Source organism: Tamandua tetradactyla, chromosome 3, assembly GCF_023851605.1.
Source record: "Tamandua tetradactyla isolate mTamTet1 chromosome 3, mTamTet1.pri, whole genome shotgun sequence".
Classification (NCBI taxonomy): Eukaryota; Metazoa; Chordata; class Mammalia; order Pilosa; family Myrmecophagidae; genus Tamandua; species Tamandua tetradactyla.
Window position 1 is genome coordinate 129,124,471 of NC_135329.1, and position 22,280 is coordinate 129,146,750.

The window sequence follows — 22,280 nt, forward strand, 5'->3', positions numbered from 1 at the left end:
GGAGCCCATAGGAGGTCAGTGGCCTAGAGATAACAGCCTGAACTAAATCAATGCTAGAAAGGAGCGGAGGAGGCAGAGAAGATAAAACAGAAAAATATTTCTTGCTCAGGGCATGAGGGTAGTGTGAGGAGTGAACAATAAGGGGGCATCTAGGTTCAAGAGTGGTTGAGGTTGCGATGCAAGAACAATTCTGCAGGTGTGTGAATTCATGACATTATTTATAATAGAGACTTAGGGAAAAGCACTAAGTATTCATTGGCAGGAAAAGTGTTAAATAAATCATAATACTGTCACACATTGAAACCACATACGAGGGTTAAAGTCAGTACATTAGAGCTATGAATAGCAACATGGATAAATCTTAAAGCATTTGCAGAATGATAAGTGCAGTTATCATTTATATAAAGTGTTTAAACATGCAGATTGAGGCTATAAATTATTTGCAGATATATATATATGCAATAAAGTTAATAGTTTTAATTGGATTGAAAGAAAATAGATTCAGAACAGTCCTTACTTTGGCGGGAGAGAAGAAAGGAAAGGAAATTGAGAGTGTAATCCAGCTCCGTTTCTTTAAAACAAAAAAGAGATAGAGAAATTTGAAACAAGTAAGGTAAAATGTTAGTATTGTGTCAGAGCTACATGGTGGATACCTGGCTATTTGTTTTATATTTTCTATGTTATTTTTTATGCTTGTAATATTTAATTTTTAAAAAGCTTAACATTTTTGCAAAATTAATCCCATTCCCCACTGGCTTCCACAATGCAGTCAAAGCTGTAGGTTCTGTCAGATACAACTCAGCAACACTCAGGAATGTACCAACCACTGTGAATCTAATATTTAAGGGGAAATCAGCTTTCTCATGAGATTTTAATGTTCAAATGCATCATTAATATTTCCCAAATTCCAAATAAAGGGTGAAATTTAAGTACTACCAGTAAAGTAGACTTCACGGGTAATCTTAAACTCTGGAACGGACAAACTGCCTTAGTATATTTTGAAAATCAGTGCCTTCACACTACTAAATAACATCCAAGTTAAAACTTCAGCACCTTGATTTATTAGTTTATGTCCCTCTTTCTAAAAAGGTTTGGAGACATCACACCCTTTCACCTTTTCCCTTCACTTTGAATTGGTTGTGTAATGTCCAAGTATTTTCTCACCTGTGCATCCGATGAGGCTGCAGGGCAGTGCACATAGCCTCCCCAAGGAGAAATCGGCAGCCATCCCGAACAGCCTGGTGTCACACGTAGCCCCTGCTCACACGTTTGGTTCTGTAAAACAGGCCCGATTGATCATGATCTCGGCCTTATATCCTTGGAGTAATGGGGCAGCTTTTTTCTATTCTTCTCTCATCGTTTCTCACAATAGGAATTTCTTTTCTGGATTTTTACTTCTGAGGACTTTCCTTGAGGAAAAAACCGTATAATGTCTTTCCTCTGCTGAGCTGAAGGGATTTGTAATATTTATTGACAAGAAAAAAGAAAAGTGCAGGGAAGTTTGATGGTTTCTTTTTCATTTGAGAGTAAATCAAATTCTGGTAGAGCCAAACTTCACTATTAAGCGCTTTTCTGTACTAATTTACTTGGAGCCTACCCTGAAAGGGAGTGCTAATTTAGATGCTTTCTTCCATGTTTCATATTTCATTTCTGAAAGGGTGCAATACTACTAGTTGCTGAGAACACAAGAAGTTTTAGGACACAGAGCCTGACCTTGAAAGGAAGATACGAGTGGTTTGTTGTTTTAAAAAAAACTATTTCCCCAGTAGATAGTATCACTTCCAGTGCAAAACTAACAACAATCTGTAATGTTTCTGTGTTGGAAACATCTGCTAATAGCTTTTAGGCTTTAAGAAGTATTTTTTGCCATATATGTAGAATAGGGAAAAGTAAGAATTGCTTTGTAACTATATGGTTTTACCCCTACTAATTTATTCTGACATGTGGATTGACTACTTATGAGATAGATGTTCTCTTCAAAAATGATATTTCCTTAGAAATGGGAGGAGTCAGCGTGTAAACATGTCACTCAATTGCCATATGTAAAGGAGTTGGACTGGAGTACTGCTGAAGTGGGATTCCAGCTCTAAAAGTCTAAATGTCAGCTGAGTTTGATTTGTGTATAAATATTGTCTAGCTAATATGAAACTACCGACCTACAGTATAAATATGGCACAGGAGCTTTTGTCTCTGTGTGCGTGTGTATTGCATGTATACACATAATTATAGGCCAAGATTTACGGCAACCCGAAAATTATTTATTCACATTCAGAACTAAAATTTTGTCATACTAACCTCCATTGATGTTCAGTAATATTTTAAGAGTGACTGATCCATGATATGTTTTAAAGTGTGAAAACATCAACAGATCCTTGAGCTGTTTTTTGGTTAACTCTTCTTTAAGTCAGCTACCATAACCTGTCCTTAAATTGTAGAATCACAGGGTTGGAAAGGACCTCAAAATTCATTTTGCCCAATCAGGCATCCAAAATAATAATCCCCTATATAGCTTCCATACAAAGTATCTAACATCAGATGTGCTTGAACCCATGGAGATAAGGATGGGGTTAAGGCTTTGCAGGAGGGTTATCCAGAAAGCAGCAAGAAGACAGTTGATTTGAGATGGCAAGGGAGATAAAACCTCATGAGTTCATTTTGCCTAGGAAAGGCCCCATATGGGACCAGTTCAGCCCTAGACCCATCCTTCTGGATGCTTCCTAGCCAGGGAAGTATGAACCACCTTCATGAAAGCATATCTGCTCCAAACAGGGGCAGCAGTCCCTGTCAGCTGCCCTTCTCCTCTGATCCCCTTTGGAAATGGAGCATTTTCCTCCCAAATGTCGGTGCTTTGCCAATGTCTATCCACAAATACCATGGCCCTAGCCAACCCTGCACACTTGTCGTTTGTCAATGTAGCTTCGGAGTCCTTCAGTGAAACTTCTTCTAAGCTTGGGATCCTGATATGTTAAATCACAATGAAGTGTATGTTCAAAATATTCAATAATTTGACGAATGGCTATATCCTTAAAACTGGGTTATTTATTCGTCTTAATATTAAGTAAGCCAACCAGTTATTAATCTAAAATGTTTTTCCTATTCTTCTTTGTTTTAAGTTGGCAATTTTCACTATACTTACATGAAGAAATATTAGCTATTCTTTTAGAAAAGATATCTCACCCTTGCCTTAAATGTAACAACTGCTCAGTGCCCGCATTTATTGGCCACATCTTTATTTTGAGAAGATAACTTTTGCCAAGTGTATTTTCCCAAGACAATTAGGCTGTCATTGTTAATTAAAATAGTTTTCTAATACGTAACATGATTCTCATGTTTTGTTCATTGTGATGAACATTTTCCAGGTTGAAACCTCAATGAGCTTTTCTTTCGGTAATTACTGATACATGTAGGTGCTTAGGGTAATTTTTTTTTTAATCCCAGAGGTACTTTTGCCTTTGTTGTACTTAAATTTGTAAGCTGGATGAAATATAGTTCTCCAATTAGATTATAAAAAAGAATGTCTGCTAGGTTCCCAACCATGGATAGAAAGTGGAAAGATCTTGTCACTAAAGAGAAACGTGGATTTCCTTGTTCTAGAAATTAGTGTTTCTAAGCTGGGAAATCTGACTTTCAAGTTATTGGACATCCTGAAAGCATCATTTTTTATAATAGAGATTGAAGAAATTGCACAGAATCTGGTGACCTGCCTTTTAATGCACCAAATGTTCCCAAACCCTCACACTCCTATTACTCCCAACTAACCCTGTGTTAAATACCAAAAAGTGTCCTTTGTTCTTTAACAATAAACTTTATTCAATTGACAGTCATATTCACATCCCCTTCAATTAAGCAAGTGATTATCCATCCTTATGGCTAAGTACAATATTTCCACACTACTCTGAAATTTTAGATGCCAGCAGCGGATTTCAGAACATAGAATTAGGCATATTCCCTGCCTGTTCATTAGTTCCCTATTTCTAATTAGACAATAAATTAATGAGAAAATGATAGTTGTACACTAAGGAAGGGTAGATGGGCCAGAACAAGGTTTAGCAAACAGTAGGGTGTCTGGCAAGAATTAGTCTTACATACTGTGAAGAACAGACCTTGGTGAACACACATGCAGCCTTTTGAATTGTACCATTACAGGATGGAATTCTTTCCTAAATGTGTCCCTTTGGTCTAATTAAGGTGCCTCTAAAATGATTCTTTATTCTCTGTTCCAGAGAGTTGGCCTCCTACTTTCGGTCCTGCTTTTGTAGGCCACTGGAGCTGCCAGGCACTACAGGGGTAGTTGAAAGAAATCTAGGAACATCCCCTCCCAATTCCCAGCCCCGATCAATAAGGAATCTCTCATCACTCAGTGCATTTCATAAAACAATAACAACAGATACTTTCTCTGTCTTACTTACTGAACATTTCTAGCCGTAAAAATTGATAATGAGAAATAAAATGACAACCCAAAAAAAATTTTTAATTACTAATAAGATAAAAATAGTTATAAATGGATTAGTTCTTAATTCATAGAGTCAAAGACCCTTGACCTGGAAAGGACCCTAAAAACATCTTCTGTTCTTCTATTCTATAAGAGATGTGAAAATGGGGGCCAGAAAGGTTGAATGGATGAGTGTCAAGACAGAGACCCTGATAAGCAGACTAGAGCTCTTCCTTCTTGCCCCGCTTCTGCCCTAGCGATCCCCAGGCCACTGGGGAGTGCTGCACAGAAGCGAAATCTGGGGTGCGAATGCCCTTTTTCGAATGTCATTTCCCTGTGTTCTTGCAAATTACCACTCAGAAGGGAAAACAAAAAGAAAAACCCCACAATATTCCTCACTGTCTGCATTTCATCAGGAAGTATGGAGAAATATCCTTGAACTTTGCTATTGTCGGGTCACATCAAAGTGATGATCAGGTATCATCACAAAGCCTCAGTTTGCTTAGAAAACGTGACACATGATTTTAGTCTTGTGAGTATTTTAAGATTTATAGACTAAGTATGAAAAATTCCACCTTGTAAGTGGAATATGACGTATATTTTGAGGTGCGTGCTTTCAGTTGCTGAGCAGGGTGAAGCTGTCTAGTGGGGAAATCTGAGAAGATGACATGCAGAACTCAAGTAGCCACCTCACCGAGTAGAATTCCCCAGCAAAGGGGAGGCCTCTTAAGGTCACACTCCTTAGTACACTAGACAGCTTGTAAGTGTAGGGAAGGTGCAGGCACATGAAGAACAGCTTAAACGAAGATGTCTTATCAACCCTAGACCAGGTTCCTCAAGTACCATGTACTTTCCAAGACTGTCCAATTTCCCATAGCTCCTGACTGGTGGGCTATTTTGTCTTTAAGCTTCTGCTGGTACCAGACAACTAAACTGAAGACTTAGCATTGCAACTGAGTAGGTGAGGGGTCCTGGGACACGTAAGTCAGCTGTGGGATATATAATTTCAGTGTTGTTTTCTTGAACTAATCTGTAGGGTAAATGACCCAATTCTGTGTTAGGGGCTAAAATAACCTGAAGAAAACAACTAGGGTGGCTGGGGCCACTGCTGTCATTGCCATCTCTGCTTCTCTTAATGGAGATTTCATTAGAACAAGGAAGATTTCTTTTTTCGACAACTTGTTCTCTTAGGCAAGTTCTCTACTAAAGAAGGAACCATTGTTTACATCTCTCACAAGCAATACTCAGTCAGCATTTCTGAATTTTTTCAGCTTATTTATTTTCTGAGGAAATGCCTTTCTAGGGAATTTAGGACTGCATAACTGTATTATGTCATTAATCCTCTCAACATACCCATGAAATTGTAAAATAACCTAGAATAAAGAAAAATATGTTGAAATTGAATTGCAAATATGATTCTATAAATGACCCTCTAGAAATTGATAGATCTTTTTTAAAATGCTGTGATCTACTTACTTTGTGCCTGAAAAATCACAGAAACACAATCTAACCCTTATGTTCTCTGAAGACACCAAAGATCTTTCACTCATGCCATTGCTTGGGGAAACATTTAAATAGCAGGTACAGATCCCTTCATGTGGAATGTGTTTGCAGGCTCCTCACCTAGCCCAGGCTTTCAGCCCCTTTCCTGAGCCACTTGTTCTTCTCAGATCCACTCAGCACCCACTGGCTACTGCTTCTGAAACAGAGAAACCATTCTCATACGGCTGAACTTGAACATGCTTTCCCTTGCTGATATGGATTAAGCATGAGTTTTGTGCAGGGAAGCTCAGGGAGTGCCATAATGAACAAGGCAAGGCTCCGCCAAGTAGGAAGGTCTCTGTCCCAGCCAACAGAGAATGCAGCCGAGGCAGGAGGAAAAAGCCATCCCTGCAAGCCAAGAGCTGGACTCCGCGCTCAACAGCACTGGGGACCACTGCACATGTTCAGCACCTCTGCTGAGATGGTGGCATCTGATGGACCCTGAGAGTGACTGTATACCACCATGACTTGTTCTCAGAATTTAGCTAGTTTCTATAATTGAAGACAGTGCTTATGTCCCACTTTCATAATAATTCATTGTTTTCCCATTATTTAGATTCTATTTCAGTTCATATTATGTTCACATAATTATGCCTTTCTAGTCCTGGTGGAAAGCTTGAATGATTAGCCTGAAGCCATAAGTACAAATAGCAGATGTTTTTTATTCTACTAATACTCTTTCCCTTGACTTCCCCATTTCTGATAATAATATTTTCACATATATGCAAACAGTTGACTCATCTCTGGTGCCACCCTCAGCTTCTCTAAAGCTCCAGGTCCTCATCCCAGAACTCCCCTTCCTCTCTGCCTTCCCAGCCCCTCCTTACTCCTTCAGGGCCTCATCACTTCCCTCTTAAGCTTCCCTGGGACCCAGGCTCTACCCCTCTTGGTGGTCCATCAGCCTCACCGCCAATCATCCCTGTCCCTGTAGTTCAACCCCCCCTACCTGCCCATCCAAATTCGCAGTTCCTGCCCTGCCTTCGAAGTCAGCCCTGGCCTCAGCCCTTCATACTCCATGTCAAGTGTGGTAGTTTCTGACCATACCAAACCAAAGCTCCTGTGCCACTTGAGAGAGGCAGCATGGTATCGGGGGGCAGGTGTGGTCTTTGGGGCCAGATTGACTCATTTCCTTATAGCCCTTGACCCCAGGCAAATCCTTTCTCCAAGAACTAGTGCCTGGTGATTAACACACATGGTGCATTTCTGAGGAAGTGTGTGGAGTACCTGGCACACAGTACATGCAAGCTGTGACTACAGCTTACCCTTCTCTCAGGACAGGTTCACAGATGCCCTGTGTTGAAACCATTTGTGAAAAGGTCTCCTGAGTGTGAGGTCTCACCTATATGTTCTGGCGTAAACTGAGCAAGTGTCTATACCAGTCCAGTCCCGATAGAAATACAATGTGAGACACATGTATAATTCTAAATTTTCTAGTAGCCAGATTAAAAAAGAGTAGGTAAAATTTATTTTAAGAATATATTTCATTTAATCCAGTAGTTCCAAAATATAATTTCAACTTGTAACCAGTATAAAAACTATTAATGTGATGTTTTACATTCTTTTTTTCCATTAATTTTTTCTTCATAATCCAGTGCATATATTACATTAAGAGCACAGCTCAGTTTGGACCAGTCGACTTTCAAGTGCTCAGTAGCCACACATGGCTGATGGCTTCCCTATTGGACAATGTGGGTCTATACAATGCTTGGCATGTATAACATGTCTGCAGAATGTATGAGGCATGTAGCTTTAACCCTGGCTAGGGGTGGTGGCAGGGCTGCAGGCAGCCCCGTTATGACAGGACATAGCCATAGTATCCTAACGTTTCTCCTTTCCCAACAAAAAGTCACAGGGAGTTATAAAGGACCTTTCCAGGGCTAAGGGGAGAACTTCAGAGGCAGCTGCAAAGGGGAAAAATAGAGCTGCATTTTTGCTAGATGCTGAGTGTTCCAGCCAGAGACTTATCTAGGGAATAGTCATGGAGGCATGTGTCCAGAGCAGGCAAGGGCCCAAGTTCAGAGGCCACCTTCCTGCCTTGCTATTGACAGATTGTGAGTTTACAAAGTGCTCATGCACCCTGCCCCTCGTATATAATCTGCAGCCTTGGTATTTGTTTTGCATTTTCACCATTAATCTAATATATCTGCACCCAATAATAATGAGTGATTGTACATACAACAATGAGCCCATAGACATAAAAATGTCAGGAGGGATGACTGCATATCCGCAGGCAGTGTTCCTGACCCCAGAAAGCGGGAGCACAGTGGAGATAGCTGTCTTGTCCTGATCCTGTCTCTACAGCAGGGGGGTTGGGGGCAAGGCCTTGTCATCTGCATCCTCATTGAAGCTTGGATGGTTTTACCTACCTCATAGACATCTTGTGAAAGATAGGACTGAAACAAAATGTCAAGAACAGAGGCTGAGACTCTGGGTAACTTCTGAAAAAAAAGTGCAGGACCATGTCATGTGGTATTACTTTTCTGGCTTTTGTTTATGTTGTCTTTTTACAATGTCCATGAACATTTGTTTTTTGATAATGAATAAACAGAGTATAAATTAAATGCTATTTAAAAATGCTCTTAGATTTTTCTTTCATATTGGAAGGCTGTTTGGTTGTATTTATGCTGCCAAAGAACTCACATTTTCCAAATGTTTGGTTGGTTTCCAATGTCCTTTAAGAAACCATTTTTCAAATAGTTGCTATTATTTTAATTAATCAGTAAAATCATTTTCTAATTTGCCTATAAAATTATCAATTGGCCATTAGAATGACTATAGAGCTAGTATTAAATGTGAAGCTGTTTCAGAAATCTGTAACGTAGGATTTTTGTGAAATGGTATTTTAATTACTTTATTCTTTGGAAAATGAACTTTCATCTCTTGTAGCAGTATTTCATTGTAATTATTGGTTACTCATAATTATGTGTACTTTTTCCTGTAATAGACAACAAGCAGCATTTTCTACAATAATATGCATGAAACTCCTTAATATTTTCTAAATTTAGTTTATATACGTGTATTCTTAGTCCTTACAACAAATAGCTAATTGTTCTAAATTAAATGAATCTCAAACTTCCTAAACCAAATTATAGTTTATTTTTAACTTTCTCTTTAGAGACCAGAAGATAATGGAATGTGCTGCTAAATATTTTTGAAGTAAATTTTGCATTAGGCTGTCAGACCTGGAAGTGTATCATATTAATAGAGAATGCTAATCCTCTGGCTCTCTTTTCTCATCAGTCCTGCTGCATTTGGGAGTCAGGGTATTTTCTAGTCATTACTTACTGCCCTAGCAACATTCTTCCTGACCCATTAAATGAAACCCCAGATAGAATAAGTGGAGAGAACATTGTTTTATTACTACCTTAGGAGGTAAAGAACACATAGGTATTATTAGCTGATCTTCAGAATGATGCTTCTTACTTCGAATTGAAAAAGGCAAATTAATCTTTCTGTATATAAAGCTTTTAAGTGTAATTGAACCATTTTCGTCAGAACCAGTTGTTTTGGCTTTCTACATTATTTTTTTTCTTTTTTTTTTTTTTTTTAAGGATGACCTTATTTATTTATTTTTTTTACATGGGCAGGCACTGGGACTCAAACCCGGGTCCTCGGGCATGGCAGGCAAGCACTCTTACCTGCTGAGCCACCGTGGCCCAACATTATTTTTGAAATAGAAAATGGGGGGAAAAAAATCAATGGCTTGAGACTTGCCATGATTTTTTAAATGGCTGGTTAAATCTGTACCCATGTGGGGGCCCTCGCTCCTTGGAAAAGTGCAGGATTTGAAGGAATACACCATAATGTAGGGTAATAAAGCTGCCCTGGTGTGGGTCCCTTGAATGCCACATATTTAGTGAAAATAATCCTTCCTTTTCTCTTGTCAAGAATAACTGAACATTACTTAGAGTTGTAGAAATTAAAGTCTGAGTTTCTATGGTAGACTTAGTTTATGATTTTATGATCAATAAATCATCTCCATTGACCAAAAAATAACAGTCACTTGTTTCCTGAAGGGCTACATAATTTAAAGTTTGATATTTTACAGTTTGACAACACTCATCCTTTCTGTCTTGCAGTTTGAGGGATGCAGTATCTAGTGTGTTGCTGTAACTCAACTCCCCGTGTGAGAGATGGAATGGCAAAGGGTTTCTCCTTTCCTCATGGCCACTCCAGTGTGGAACAGGGGTGGTTTTAGCAACTATCGATTCCAGCTTTGGCAGCCCCAGTGCACAGGGCAGGCAAACTGTGGTGGCAAGTTCCTTTAAAGATACAGAGCATTGTTCCAACCCTCTTCCCAAAGCTGCAGACCTTAAAGACACTCCTGAATATTCAGTTTTAAGAAAAGGCCCAAAGAGGAGGTAATACTTAGGAGCTAAGTCTAACAGGCAGGAAGTAAGTGGGGAATCTGAAAACAAAGACAGAATATAGAATGAATCAGTCAGCAAATATTTATTGACCACCTACCATGTGCCCTGCAGGCGTGTAGCAAGACATAAAAGAATGGGTGGTGCTAGAGTGTTCCTCATTATATTTGTTGACTGTAATGCAAACTTAGCATTAGAAATGCAAATGCTGGGCAGGCCACAGTGGCTCAATAGGCAGAGTTCTCTCCTGGCGTGCCAGAGACCTGGGTTCAATTCCTGGTGCCTGCCCATGCAAAAAAAAAAAAAAAAAAGAAATGCAAATGCTCATCATCCTTAAAAAAAAAAACTTAACATGTAAAATTTCAAACTGATCAATTATATGGGAAGTTAATTCATTTTGTGCAGCTTGACTCTTTAAGGTATTATATGTAAAGCATTCAGTGCCTGGCACAGAGTAAAACTTCAGTAAATGGCAGTGTTGCTGTTGTGTACACGGGTTTAGAAGTGTTTGTGCTATGTCCAAACCCTTGTAAACTGTAGAATGGCATCCAACTCTGCTCTAAAATACCTGGTGAGAAGGAAAAAGAACAGGACAAAATCTAAGACCAGCAAGGAGAATCAGGGGAATCCTGAAATCTGAGAAAATATCCTCTTGCCAAGAGTAGGTGTAGAATTATCCAGGAGTGGAGGCAGGAACAATGAAAAACAAGCTTTTCTGCAAATGATCAGAGAATATCCAGTCATCTACTCCAGGTTCCAGCATGATAAAGAACCACCCCTCATCTTAGTCATATTTGTACCTTAAGTATATGACTCAGCCTGTAAAATTTTCCGTAGAAGTGTATCTAATTTCATATCTATAACCTACAATATGATAAGTTTTACTTTACATAAACCTTGCCTTGCAGTTACCATTACTGGAATTCCCTTATTCTGTGAAATAGAATAGAAGGTTACTGGAATATGCAGCCCATATGTTGAATTTTGTGGAGTGAGGAATTTGAAAGGCTTTGGCAGAAAGAGAATTTGCTGTAGTGGCATTAGGAATCAGGTTATAAAATTGGTGGTGGAGGAAGTTAGGAGTCACCCTTTCCTGAGTCCACCTGGAGACAGCTGGTGGCCTCTGGGTTGGATGCTGCCTCTATGGCTGGCTCGTGTCCAGCAAACTCACCCATACCTGGTGTTGAGTGTCGTTGACTTCAGCCGCAGGAGACGCTAAAGCCACATCCATGGCAGCCTCAGTGGTGTTTCTGCCTTGACCATTCTACCCTGCTCTACCTCCACCCCACTCTTCCTTCAGCCATCTGTCCTTTCCCATGTTACTTGTGTTAGGACTGACCTCTGAAGAATCATTTAGCTGCCACATCCCTTTTGTAGTCCTCAGTCCTCTAATCCTTTTCCCCTAAAGCAGTGCTTTTCAAACATCTATTAAACATAAAACTGTTTCTTCAAACAGAAACATACAGTGAAGCCCACTATCGAGAACAGACAAATATGGAGCTGCTCTTATGCATTGCAGTAGGGACCCAGAACTCTGCCACTAAGCTTCCTCCTCCCGCCAGACCTCACAGAGCTGCCCCTAAGGGGGTGCAACCCCCAGAATCCAGGGAGCACACTTTGAAACCAATGCCCAAAAACATTTGCTATAGAAAAGTACAGCCAATTTTTAAAGACTCCATGGAGAAGTAGCTCAGTCTGTAGACTTTAAGTTAACTTCTTAAACCCTTATCAAGTACCTATAACATGTGCTGCCTTCTTGCTAGGACCATATCTGTTGTGTGCCACAAGATAAATGTAAAAGCAAAGGTCTGTCATTGTGGACAGAATGCGCTTTCAGAGATGAAGCATGGTCTTCTCTTTCCCTGAGTCTGAGTCCCCCTCCTATCCAGTACCCACCTCTCTTTAAGGGAGGTTCCATGTCTAACCACACAGGCCACTACTGAGGCTCAGGTCCTGAAAGGCTGTGGTTCATCCTACCCCAAAGGGCAGAAGCAGGGAGAAGAGTGAAGTCCTTGGGGAATATCAAAAGTTAAGCCAGGCAGACCCAATTTGTGAGGTTCAGAAGTCAAAACTAAGTGAAAGGAGAAAGGAATGGGCACGAGTGTAGAGCAGAACATAGGACCCTGAACGTTTGCCTAGGACCGATCACACCCGTCAGCCACCATTGTTGACCTCACTCCTCAGCATGTGGACGGGTCAGGACAGACGTGTCAGAGAAGGGATGGTCCTCGCACAATTTATACTCAGAGGTTTAGAGATTTTGTTGTCATTCCACTTCAGTTCTCGCACTTTGCTTCTATCTCACTTTCCTCCAAAAGGAAAAGTTGCTGTCAGCTCTAATACCTCCTCCTTTACAAAGCGGGGCCTGGCAACGCCAAGGCTGAGCAGGCAGTTTCTAGGTGCTTTCAGAGATGAAGCTCGGCTGGCTCCTCCAGGCACGACTCACTGGCGCAGCAGTTCTCCACCTTCTCCCTGCCCCCACACTCTCAAACCAGAATGTTCATAAGCCTGACACACTCCTGTGGACATAGATGGATTTTACCAACTCCTTCTCAGTCTGCAGGGCCAAAGCATTTTTGTGTGTTGATAGTGCTAAAAAGCACTGTACAGACTTGTGCTCCTTGCCAAGGATGCATCAGGAGCATAGGGCTCTGAAGTTCTTCAGGGCAGAGAAAACCAGCTGCACCATCTCTCTACCTCCTTACCTCTTATTCAGGAAAATGCATTGAGGTGAAAGTGACCTTAGGGCACCTATAACCTTAAATTTCCTCTAATTTAAAAGAGTTGTTATTAGAAAACATGTTAAAACAGTAATTTAACACATCTCATAGTTGAAACAGAAATTAAGATCCTCTAAAATTATTATCAATTTAAATAACACTCACATAAACTACATTTAAAGTCTGTTGTCCTCCTAATCTTGATATGAGTTATAATATGGGTATTTTTCATTTATTCTTCATCTCATCTATATCCAAAAAGGAACGACAATAACTTGTACTTCTAAAGCATATGGTAGTAAAACTCTTAAAGTGGAAATAAAAATTTTTAAACCTTGTCTAAATAAGGAAGAAAAAGCAAATATAACAATCATCTGTCCCAATGAAGTTACCACAACCATTATGTTTAAACCTGAGCCTCCTAGTAGCAGAGGTAAGAAAAGGAAGCATGATAAAAAAAATTTTTAAATACCAATCTCTTGAGAGAGAAGTTCTTTCCAGTATTAAATTCTAGAAACTGGTTTGTCACATAGAACATTGAATGTAGGGTTTGGTGCCGTGAATGACAGTGTAAGTCTTAATTTGCTTTGCAAAATCCACAGTCATCTTGCCTAATAGATACATGGAATTTGCAGGACAGAATATTAAATCTTAAACTATACCACCAGAAGCTCACATGTGTTCACTCAATACTTATTAGGGATTCACCCCTCACCAGTTTGCAAATATAGACCATAGGTTAGACTTGGAATAGCATGAGTTCACTTCTGCTGGGGCTTATATATTTATCTGTTTTACTCTTGAAACTATAAGATCTAAATGATAATTTGATTTTTTTTAATCTTTCTCTCTCTCTCTTTTAGGAGTTCTTTGGAATTTATCCTCATGTGATGCCGTAAAGATGACAATCATTCGAGATGCTCTCTCAACCTTAACAAACACTGTGATAGTTCCACATTCTGGATGGAATAACTCTTCTTTTGATGATGATCATAAAATTAAATTTCAGACTTCACTAGTTCTGCGTAACACAACAGGTTGCTTAAGGTAAATTCTTCTTAATTTATTTTGTGGTTAAAGAATGTGTCATATAGGTAAATTAATTTTAGGAAAACTTTATTGATATGTATGTTTCTAGTTTTGTTTCAGCATTTAGGCCACTATATTTTTTAATCCTGTGAGGGAAACATGAATATAGATTTATGATCTTAATGACATTATCTTGTAAATTTCACTTCTGTGACAATATTATTCAGAAAGGCCCTTTCACTGCCAAAATTCCAATGTTCTCCACTTGAATAGCATTTTTTGGATTTTCACATTCTGATTTTAAATTGTTTACATTCTTGTTTGTTTAAATTCAAAACACGATCATTAAAATACCTTTAAAAGGATATAAATCATTTGAGATTTATAAATAAATGAAAATGACCCCAAATACCAATTTTTAGTCATCACCCTTAGCGTTTAGAATCCATAAAGCCTCCTTTAAGTGTGCATATTGTGTATTATTTGCTATAGCACTCACTGGCTCAATTCTTCCCTGTCTCCCAACCTTTCAGTGTCGTGGAAATCTGAACAGAAGCCTTAGGGCATAGTGATGAGGAGAGTGGGCTTTGACTTCAGACAGCCTAGCTTCCAGCCTCAGCTCCAAGCCTCAGTTTCCTTATCTTTTAAAATGGGGATGGTAATCCCATCTCAGAGTTGTGAGGAGCCAGCATGACGCACTTGTAAAGTGCTTAGTGTAGTGTAAAGTGCTTTGAGTGGGCACTGCCAAGCACGCCATCCAGGACAAAAGCAGCTCTACTGCAGAGGGCTTGAGAGAGCTGGAGGAAGGGTTGCCGCTCTCTGAAGCCTTCCACTGTGATAACAGGTGACTGTGGGCCCCTTCGGCTAGAACACGGTGGGGATGGGTAGAGAGAGAGGGTACTGAGAATCAGGATCCTGAACAACAGGCTGGCTCCTTGTAATTCAGATGTGCAACTCACAGGAAAGTGTCATATTAGACTCTCCCCACACCTGGAACCAGGGAGGCTCTGTCATTCCTTAGCCAGCCCACAAGGTTTCAGGGACAGCCCAGAGACCAGACACACCCTCAGACTCTCTTCCAGTGGTTCAGAGGCTAACAGCACTTGGTGAAAGCCTTCTGTGTACCAGGCAGCAGTCTAGGTCCTTGGAAATCCATGATGAACAAAACAGACTAGGTCCCTGTACTGATGGAACTACGTTCTATTGGGGAAGACAAACAAGTAAAGAAATAGCAATAGATGCTATCTAGTAAATAAATAAGGATGATATAGAGTTATCAGGTAGTTATTTAAGCTGACATCTGAATGACAAAAGGAGCCACTCATGGAGGGGTGGGGGTCAGCAGAGGGCCAGCATTCTAGGCTAAGGAAACAGTCAGCATGAAGGCTCTGGGCAGGAAGAAGCTTGTAGCTGAAGCTTAATAGACAAGGGCCAGCATGTGCCCTCCTGCCAGATTATGGAGGATGTTGTAAATTGGAAGAAGAGTTTGCATTTTATTCCAAGTGTGAAGGAAAACCATTGGAAGGTTTCAGGTAGGGGAATGATACAGACAGTTTTGGGCTGCAATGTAGAAAACTGAGTATAGACAAAAGTAAAGGCAGTGGCAATGGCCTGTGATCGAGGTGAATGATGAAGTAACCTAGACTAGGAGCTGGGAAGAAGTAGGCAGGCTTGGGTTGTTTTTGGAGGAAGAGCTAACAAGACTTGCTGATACAAGAGGTGAGGAAACAAGGATAACACCTAGAGCTTTGGTCGATTGGGTGTATGGAGGTGCTGTTGATGAGATAAGAGAGAGGGAAAAGAAAGGCTGTAGAGCGTGAGCAGTTGAAAGTTCTATTGGTCATGTCCATCTTGAGATGTCTAATTAGACATCTCTAATTGTGTCAAGAAAACAGTTGGATAAATGAGTCTGGGGTTCTAGAGAGAGGTCAGAGCTAAGGATAGACACTTGGGATCCACGGGCTCTCAGGTTGTGTTAAAACCAAGAGACAGAAAGAAGTCACCTAGGAGAGTATAACGATAAAGACAAGAAGGGACTGAAATAGAGCCAGAGGCGTTCCTGGAGGCAGAGGAAACTGAGAAGGAGGCAGCAAGATGGGAAGAAGACTAGAGGCATGTGGTATCCCAAAGTCCAGAGAGGAAAGGAAGAGGCAGCCATGGTGGGCTGATAAGAGGTAGCATGAAATAAAAGCAGAGGAGAGACCACAGGTGACCAAGTCTTTCCTGCCCCCAGAAAAACTAAAGAGAAAAGTCATTCCAAATCTTCTTTATCCAGTCTAAGTTTTAGAAGTAAAAAATCAGCCTTCAGAATATCTTCATGTAGATTATGGTGGCAGAGGTATGTCTGTTTACTGAGGTTGGATTGTATGATGTGAGAATAAAACTGTTTAAAAATGAACAAGAAAAAATGCATGTAAGAAATAAATAATCAGGGGAACAAAGGTTAAAATAGAGTAGATTGAAATATTAGTGGTCAATGAAAAGGAGTGGTAAAGGGTATGGCATGTATGAGTTTTTTTCTTTCTTTTTTCTTTCTGTTGCTAGAGAGATACAAAAGTTCAAAAAATGATCATGGTGATGTGTACACAACTGTGAGATGATATTGTGAGCCATTGATTGTAACATGTCAAGAATGTTCATTTTTATAATAAAAATATTAAAAAAAAAAAAAAAAAAAAAGACATGTAGCAGTCCTAACAACCCCTGGTACCCATGAATGTGACCTTTTGGAAATAGGGTCTGGGCAGATGTGATCAAGTTAAGATGAGATCGTATTGAATTAGAGCGGGCCCTAAATCTAGTGCCAGGTGTCCTTATAAGGAGAGGAAGATTTGGAGACTGTGCCGGTTTGAAATTATGTACCCCAGAAAAGCCATGTCCTTTACTCCTCATTCAGTATTGCTGGGTGGGAGCTTTTGATTGTTACCATGGAGTTCTGACCACCCAATTGTCGGTAGTAACTTTTGGTTACATGGTTCCCAAGGAGTTATGTCTCCACCCATTTAAGGTGAGGTTGCTTACTGGAGCCTTTTAATAGGGAACCATTTAAAAAAAAAAAACTTCAGAGCCACCAGAACCAACAGAGCCTGCACAGCCAGAAACCTTTGGAGATGAAGAAGGAACCAACCCCCCCACCCCCGACTTCATCATGAAACAGGAAGCTGGGAGAGAAAGGTAGCAGATGTCGCCATGTGCCCTCCCAGCTGAGAGAGAATCCCCGAACTCTATTGGCCTTTCTTGAGTAAAGGTAACCTCTCGTTGGTGCCTTAATTTAGACATTTCACAGCCTTAGAACTGTAAACTTGCAGCTTCATAAATTCCCTTTTTTAAAAGCCAAAAAAAAAGAACAGAGAGAAGCAAGTGCTTGAGAAAATATGGAGAAAGAGATGTATGTATTAACTCTGGTAGGGAAACTGAGAGGTGCAGCCCCTTGCAGGGCAGCGTGGTGGTTCCACAGGACACTAGAGGTGGAGTTGCCACCTCAATGGGATGGAATCTTGCAATCCCATTACTCCATATTTACCTGGAGGAACTAAGTGTGGGGACATGAATGGACATTTGCACACTGGTGTTTATGGCAGCACTGTTCACGATTTGCAATGGATAGAGGTGCTCTAAGGATATAATAACTGAGGAATGGAAGGGGAAACTATAGTGTGTACATACAACGGACTACTGAGTGGCTGCAAGATGGAATGAAGTTGTGAGGCATACAACTAGGTGAATGAAACTTAAGGACCATATGTTGAAGGAATTGTCAGAAACAAAAAGACAAGTATTACCATGCCTCACTCATATGGACTAACTATAATATAAAGACTTGGTGAACTGAAATCAAGAGCAAAGGTAATCAAGTTGGGGCCTATTGTAAAGGGTCCTAGATTATAAGCTCTTACAGTAGTCACATATATTCAGGAGTTGTAACTGTTCTGAAATACTGAACTATTTGTATATAACTTGGTCATTCCCTGAAACTTTTATGTGACACCTGAGACTCAGAGTTAGAGCTCTGAAGCTATGAAAGTCAGCACTACCCCATACAGGAACTGTTGAAAAAATTGAAAAAGGGATCAGACTTCAACTCCAGATATGAATGAAGCTGATCTAGATAGGACTGTGGTATATCAGAATACTGGGTAAAGGATGATGTCATCCATATTTTAAAACTTCAACTTTTATGTGAGACCAGAGAGAGGGATCTTTATTTGGTACAAAATTTATATTTTGGGTAGCGTATTACCTAATTTAACTTGTATGGTCAGTTTAGTTGAACACCATAAGTACATGGAATCTTGACTAGGACCTGAGAGCTTATTGGTTTGTACAGAATAGTGTGGTTTCCTGATAAGTCCCAGAGTAATTTGGGCAGTGAATAAAGGAGTATTTGCAAAGTCTCCTTGAGGGGCTAGGAAGAAAGGAGAAAATATCCAGCTTCCCCATTTGGAGAATTTCTGTTATTCTTGCAAGCAGTGGGGACAACCAAATCAATAGGCTGAGCCCTCAGTCTTAGGGTTTATCCCTATGAAGCTTACTCCAGCAAAGGATAGGCTAAGCCTACTTATAATTATGTCTAAGAGTCACCCCCCAGAGAACTTCTTTGGTTGCTCAGATGTGGCCTCTCTCTCTAAGCCAACTTGGCAGATGAACTCAGTGCCCTCCCCCTATGTGGGACATAACTCCCAGGGGTATAAATCTCCCTGGCAACATGGGATAGAACTCCTGGGATTTGCCAGGACCCGGCATCATGGGATTGAGAAATCCTTCTTGACCAAAAGGGGGAAGAGAGAAAAGAGACCAAATAAAGTTTCAGTGGCTGAGAGATTTCAAACCGAGTTGAGAGGTTATCCTGGAGGTTATTCTTATGCATTATACAGATATCCCTTTTTAGTTTATGGTATGTTAGAGTGGCTGGAGGTAAGTACCTGAAACTGTTGAGCTGTATTCCCTTGATTCTTGCAGACAATTGTATAAAGATATAGCTTTTACAATGTGACCGTGATTGTGAAAACCTTGTGTCTGATGCTCCTTTTATCCAGGATATGAACAGATGAATAAAAAACTATGGATAAAAAATAAATAATAGTGAGGATAAAGGGTAAAATAAATTGAATGGATTAAAATACTGTAGGTCAATGAGGGAGCGGTAAGCGAAGGGGATGTCTGAGTATGAGGGCAAAATAAATTGGGTAGATGGAAACACTAGTGGTCAATGAGAGGGAGGGGTGAGAGGTATGGTATGTATGAGTTTTTTCTTCTTATTTCTTTTTCTGAGTGATACAAATGTTCTAAAAATAATCATGGTGATGAATATACAACTATGTGATGATATTGTGAGTGATTAATTGTACACCATGTGTGGAATGTATATGTGTGAAGATTCGTCAATGAAAATATTTAAAACAGAAGATGGCGGCTTAGTAAGACGCGCGGATCTTAGTTTCTTCTCCAGGACACCTACTAGGGGAGTAGAAACAATACAGAAAGCGCCCAAAGCCACAACAGAGATAAAAAAGACAGCGTACCCCATCCTGGAACGGCTGGCTGGCTGAGAAAAGCAGCTCGGGTGAGATCGCCGAGGCGCGCGGGCCTCACCGGGCGGGGCGGCAAGCGGCCGGAGTTACTCCCTTCCCCCTTCCCGGGCCGGCTGGGAGAATTGGAGAGGCGGTCCCCTGAAACTAAGGTGGCTGGCGCCCACACCACGCACAGCCCCCCGGACCAACTGAGAGAATTGGATCGGAAATCCCCAGGCCGTGGAGAACGGTGACGGGTGGGGGAGGCCCCTTCCAAACCCGTGACTCCCGGGGAACGTGCACTCTCTCAGGCGGGCCGCTGCCGCTGGCGCCCTCCCGCCACGCTTGTCGCCCAGGGCCGACTAGGAAATTCGGACGGGCTCTTTCCCGGGCTACGGCGACCAGCAACCCTCCCTGCGTTCGGACCCCGGGCCGGCTCAAGCCGCTTCGGCTAGCGAACCCCCCCAGACGGCGTGAGTTTTCCAAAGTTTAAGGTCCCACAGCACCTTTTACTGGTGGGACCCGCAGACAAACGTGTGCCACGAGCGCCACCTACTGGGCAGGATAAGAAAAACAGAACCCAGAGATTTCACAGAAAAATCTTCCAAACTTTTGGATCCAATACCCAGGGAAATCTGTCTAAATGCACAGACGCCAACAGAAGATAACGGATCACACTCAAATAATTGAAAATATGGCCCAGTCAAAGGAACAAACCAGTAGTTCAAATGAGATACAGGAGCTGAGACAACTAATGCTAAATATACGAACAGAAATGGAAAACCTCTTCAAAAACGAAATCGATAAATTGAGGGAGGACATGAAGAAGACATGGGCTGAACATAAAGAAGAAATAGAAAAACTGAAAAAACAAATCACAGAACTTATGGAAGTGAAGGACAAAGTAGAAAAGATAGAAAAAACAATGGATACCTACAATGATAGATTCAAAGAGACAGAAGATAGAATTAGTGATTTGGAGGATGGAACATCTGAATTCCAAAAACAAACAGAAACTATCGGGAAAAGAATGGAAAAATTTGAACAGGGTATCAGGGAACTCAAGGACAATATGAACCGCACAAATATACGTGTTGTGGGTGTCCCAGAAGGAGAAGAGAAGGGAAAAGGAGGAGAAAAACTAATGGAAGAAATTTTCACTGAAAACTTCCCAACTCTTATGAAAGACCTAAAATTACAGATCCAAGAAGTGCAGCGCACCCCAAAGAGATTAGACCCAAATAGGCGTTCTCCAAGACACTTACTAGTTAGAATGTCAGAGGTCAAAGAGAAAGAGAGGATCTTGAAAGCAGCAAGAGAAAAACAATCCATCACATACAAGGGAAACCCAATAAGACTATGTGTAGATTTCTCAGCAGAAACCATGGAGGCTAGGAGACAGTGGGATGATATATTTAAATTACTAAAAGAGAAAAACTGCCAACCAAGACTCCTATATCCAGCAAAATTGTCCTTCAAAAATGAGGGAGAAATTAAAACATTCTCAGACAAAAAGTCACTGAGAGAATTTGGGACCAAGAGACCAGCTCTGCAAGAAATACTAAAGGGAGCACTAGAGTCAGAACCGAAAAGACAGAAGAGAGAGGTATGGAGAAGAGTGTAGAAAGAAGGAAAGTCAGATATGATATATATAATACAAAAGGCAAAATGGTAGAGGAAAATATTATCCAAACAGTAATAACACTAAATGTTAATGGACTGAATTCCCCAATCAAAAGACATAGATTGGCAGAATGGATTAAAAAACAGGATCCTTCTATATGCTGTCTACAGGAAACACATCTTAGACCCAAAGATAAATATAGGTTGAAAGTGAAAGGTTGGGAAAAGATATTTCATGCAAATAACAACCAGAAAAGAGCAGGAGTGGCTATACTAATATCCAACAAGTTAGACTTCAAATGTAAAACAGTTAAAAGAGACAAAGAAGGACACTATATACTATTAAAAGGAACAATTAAGCAAGAAGACATAACAATCATAAATATTTACGCACCGAACCAGAATGCCCCAAAATACGTGAGGAATACACTGCAAACACTGAAAAGAGAAATAGACACAAATACCATAATAGTTGGAGACTTCAATTCCCCACTCTCATCAATGGACAGAACATCTATACAGAGGATCAATAAAGAAATAGAGAATCTGAATATTACTATAAAGGAGCTAGACTTAACAGACATTTATAGAACATTACATCCCACAACAGCAGGATACACCTTTTTCTCAAGTGCTCATGGATCATTCTCAAAGATAGACCATATGCTGGGTCACAAAGCAAGTCTTAACAAATTTAAAAAGATTGAAATCATACACAACACTTTCTCGGATCATAAAGGAATGAAGTTGGAAATCAATAATAGGCGGAATGCCAGAAAATTCACAAATACCTGGAGGCTCAACAACACACTCTTAAACAACGAGTGGGTCAAAGAAGAAATTGCAAGAGAAATTAGTAAATACCTCGAGGCAAATGAAAATGAAAACACAACATTTCAAAACTTATGGGATGCAGCAAAGGCAGTGCTAAGAGGGAAATTTATTGCCCTAAATGCCTATATCAGAAAAGAAGAAAAGGCAAAAATGCAGGAATTAACTGTTCAATTGGAAGAACTGGAGAAAGAACAGCAAACTAATCCCAAAGCAAGCAAAAGGA

At 40.4% G+C, this 22,280-nt stretch overlaps 1 protein-coding gene and 1 long non-coding RNA gene across 13 annotated transcripts in view; one reads left to right on the plus strand and one right to left on the minus strand.

The window, feature by feature from the left end:
• PKP4 (plakophilin 4) overlaps positions 1-22,280 on the plus strand; it is a 291,835-nt gene that overhangs the window by 243,924 nt on the left and 25,631 nt on the right. For all 12 annotated transcript variants that reach the window (XM_077153913.1, XM_077153914.1, XM_077153915.1 and 9 more), the window contains one exon: positions 13,925-14,108. In XM_077153913.1, the coding sequence (XP_077010028.1) occupies positions 13,925-14,108 (184 nt within the window). The remainder of the gene's footprint in view (positions 1-13,924; positions 14,109-22,280) is intronic.
• LOC143677656 (uncharacterized) lies at positions 1,171-12,476 on the minus strand. The gene is made up of 3 exons (XR_013172779.1): positions 12,238-12,476; positions 6,056-6,131; positions 1,171-1,275 (listed from the first exon to the last, which is right to left on the minus strand). It is a non-coding gene; the product is annotated as an uncharacterized LOC143677656 (long non-coding RNA).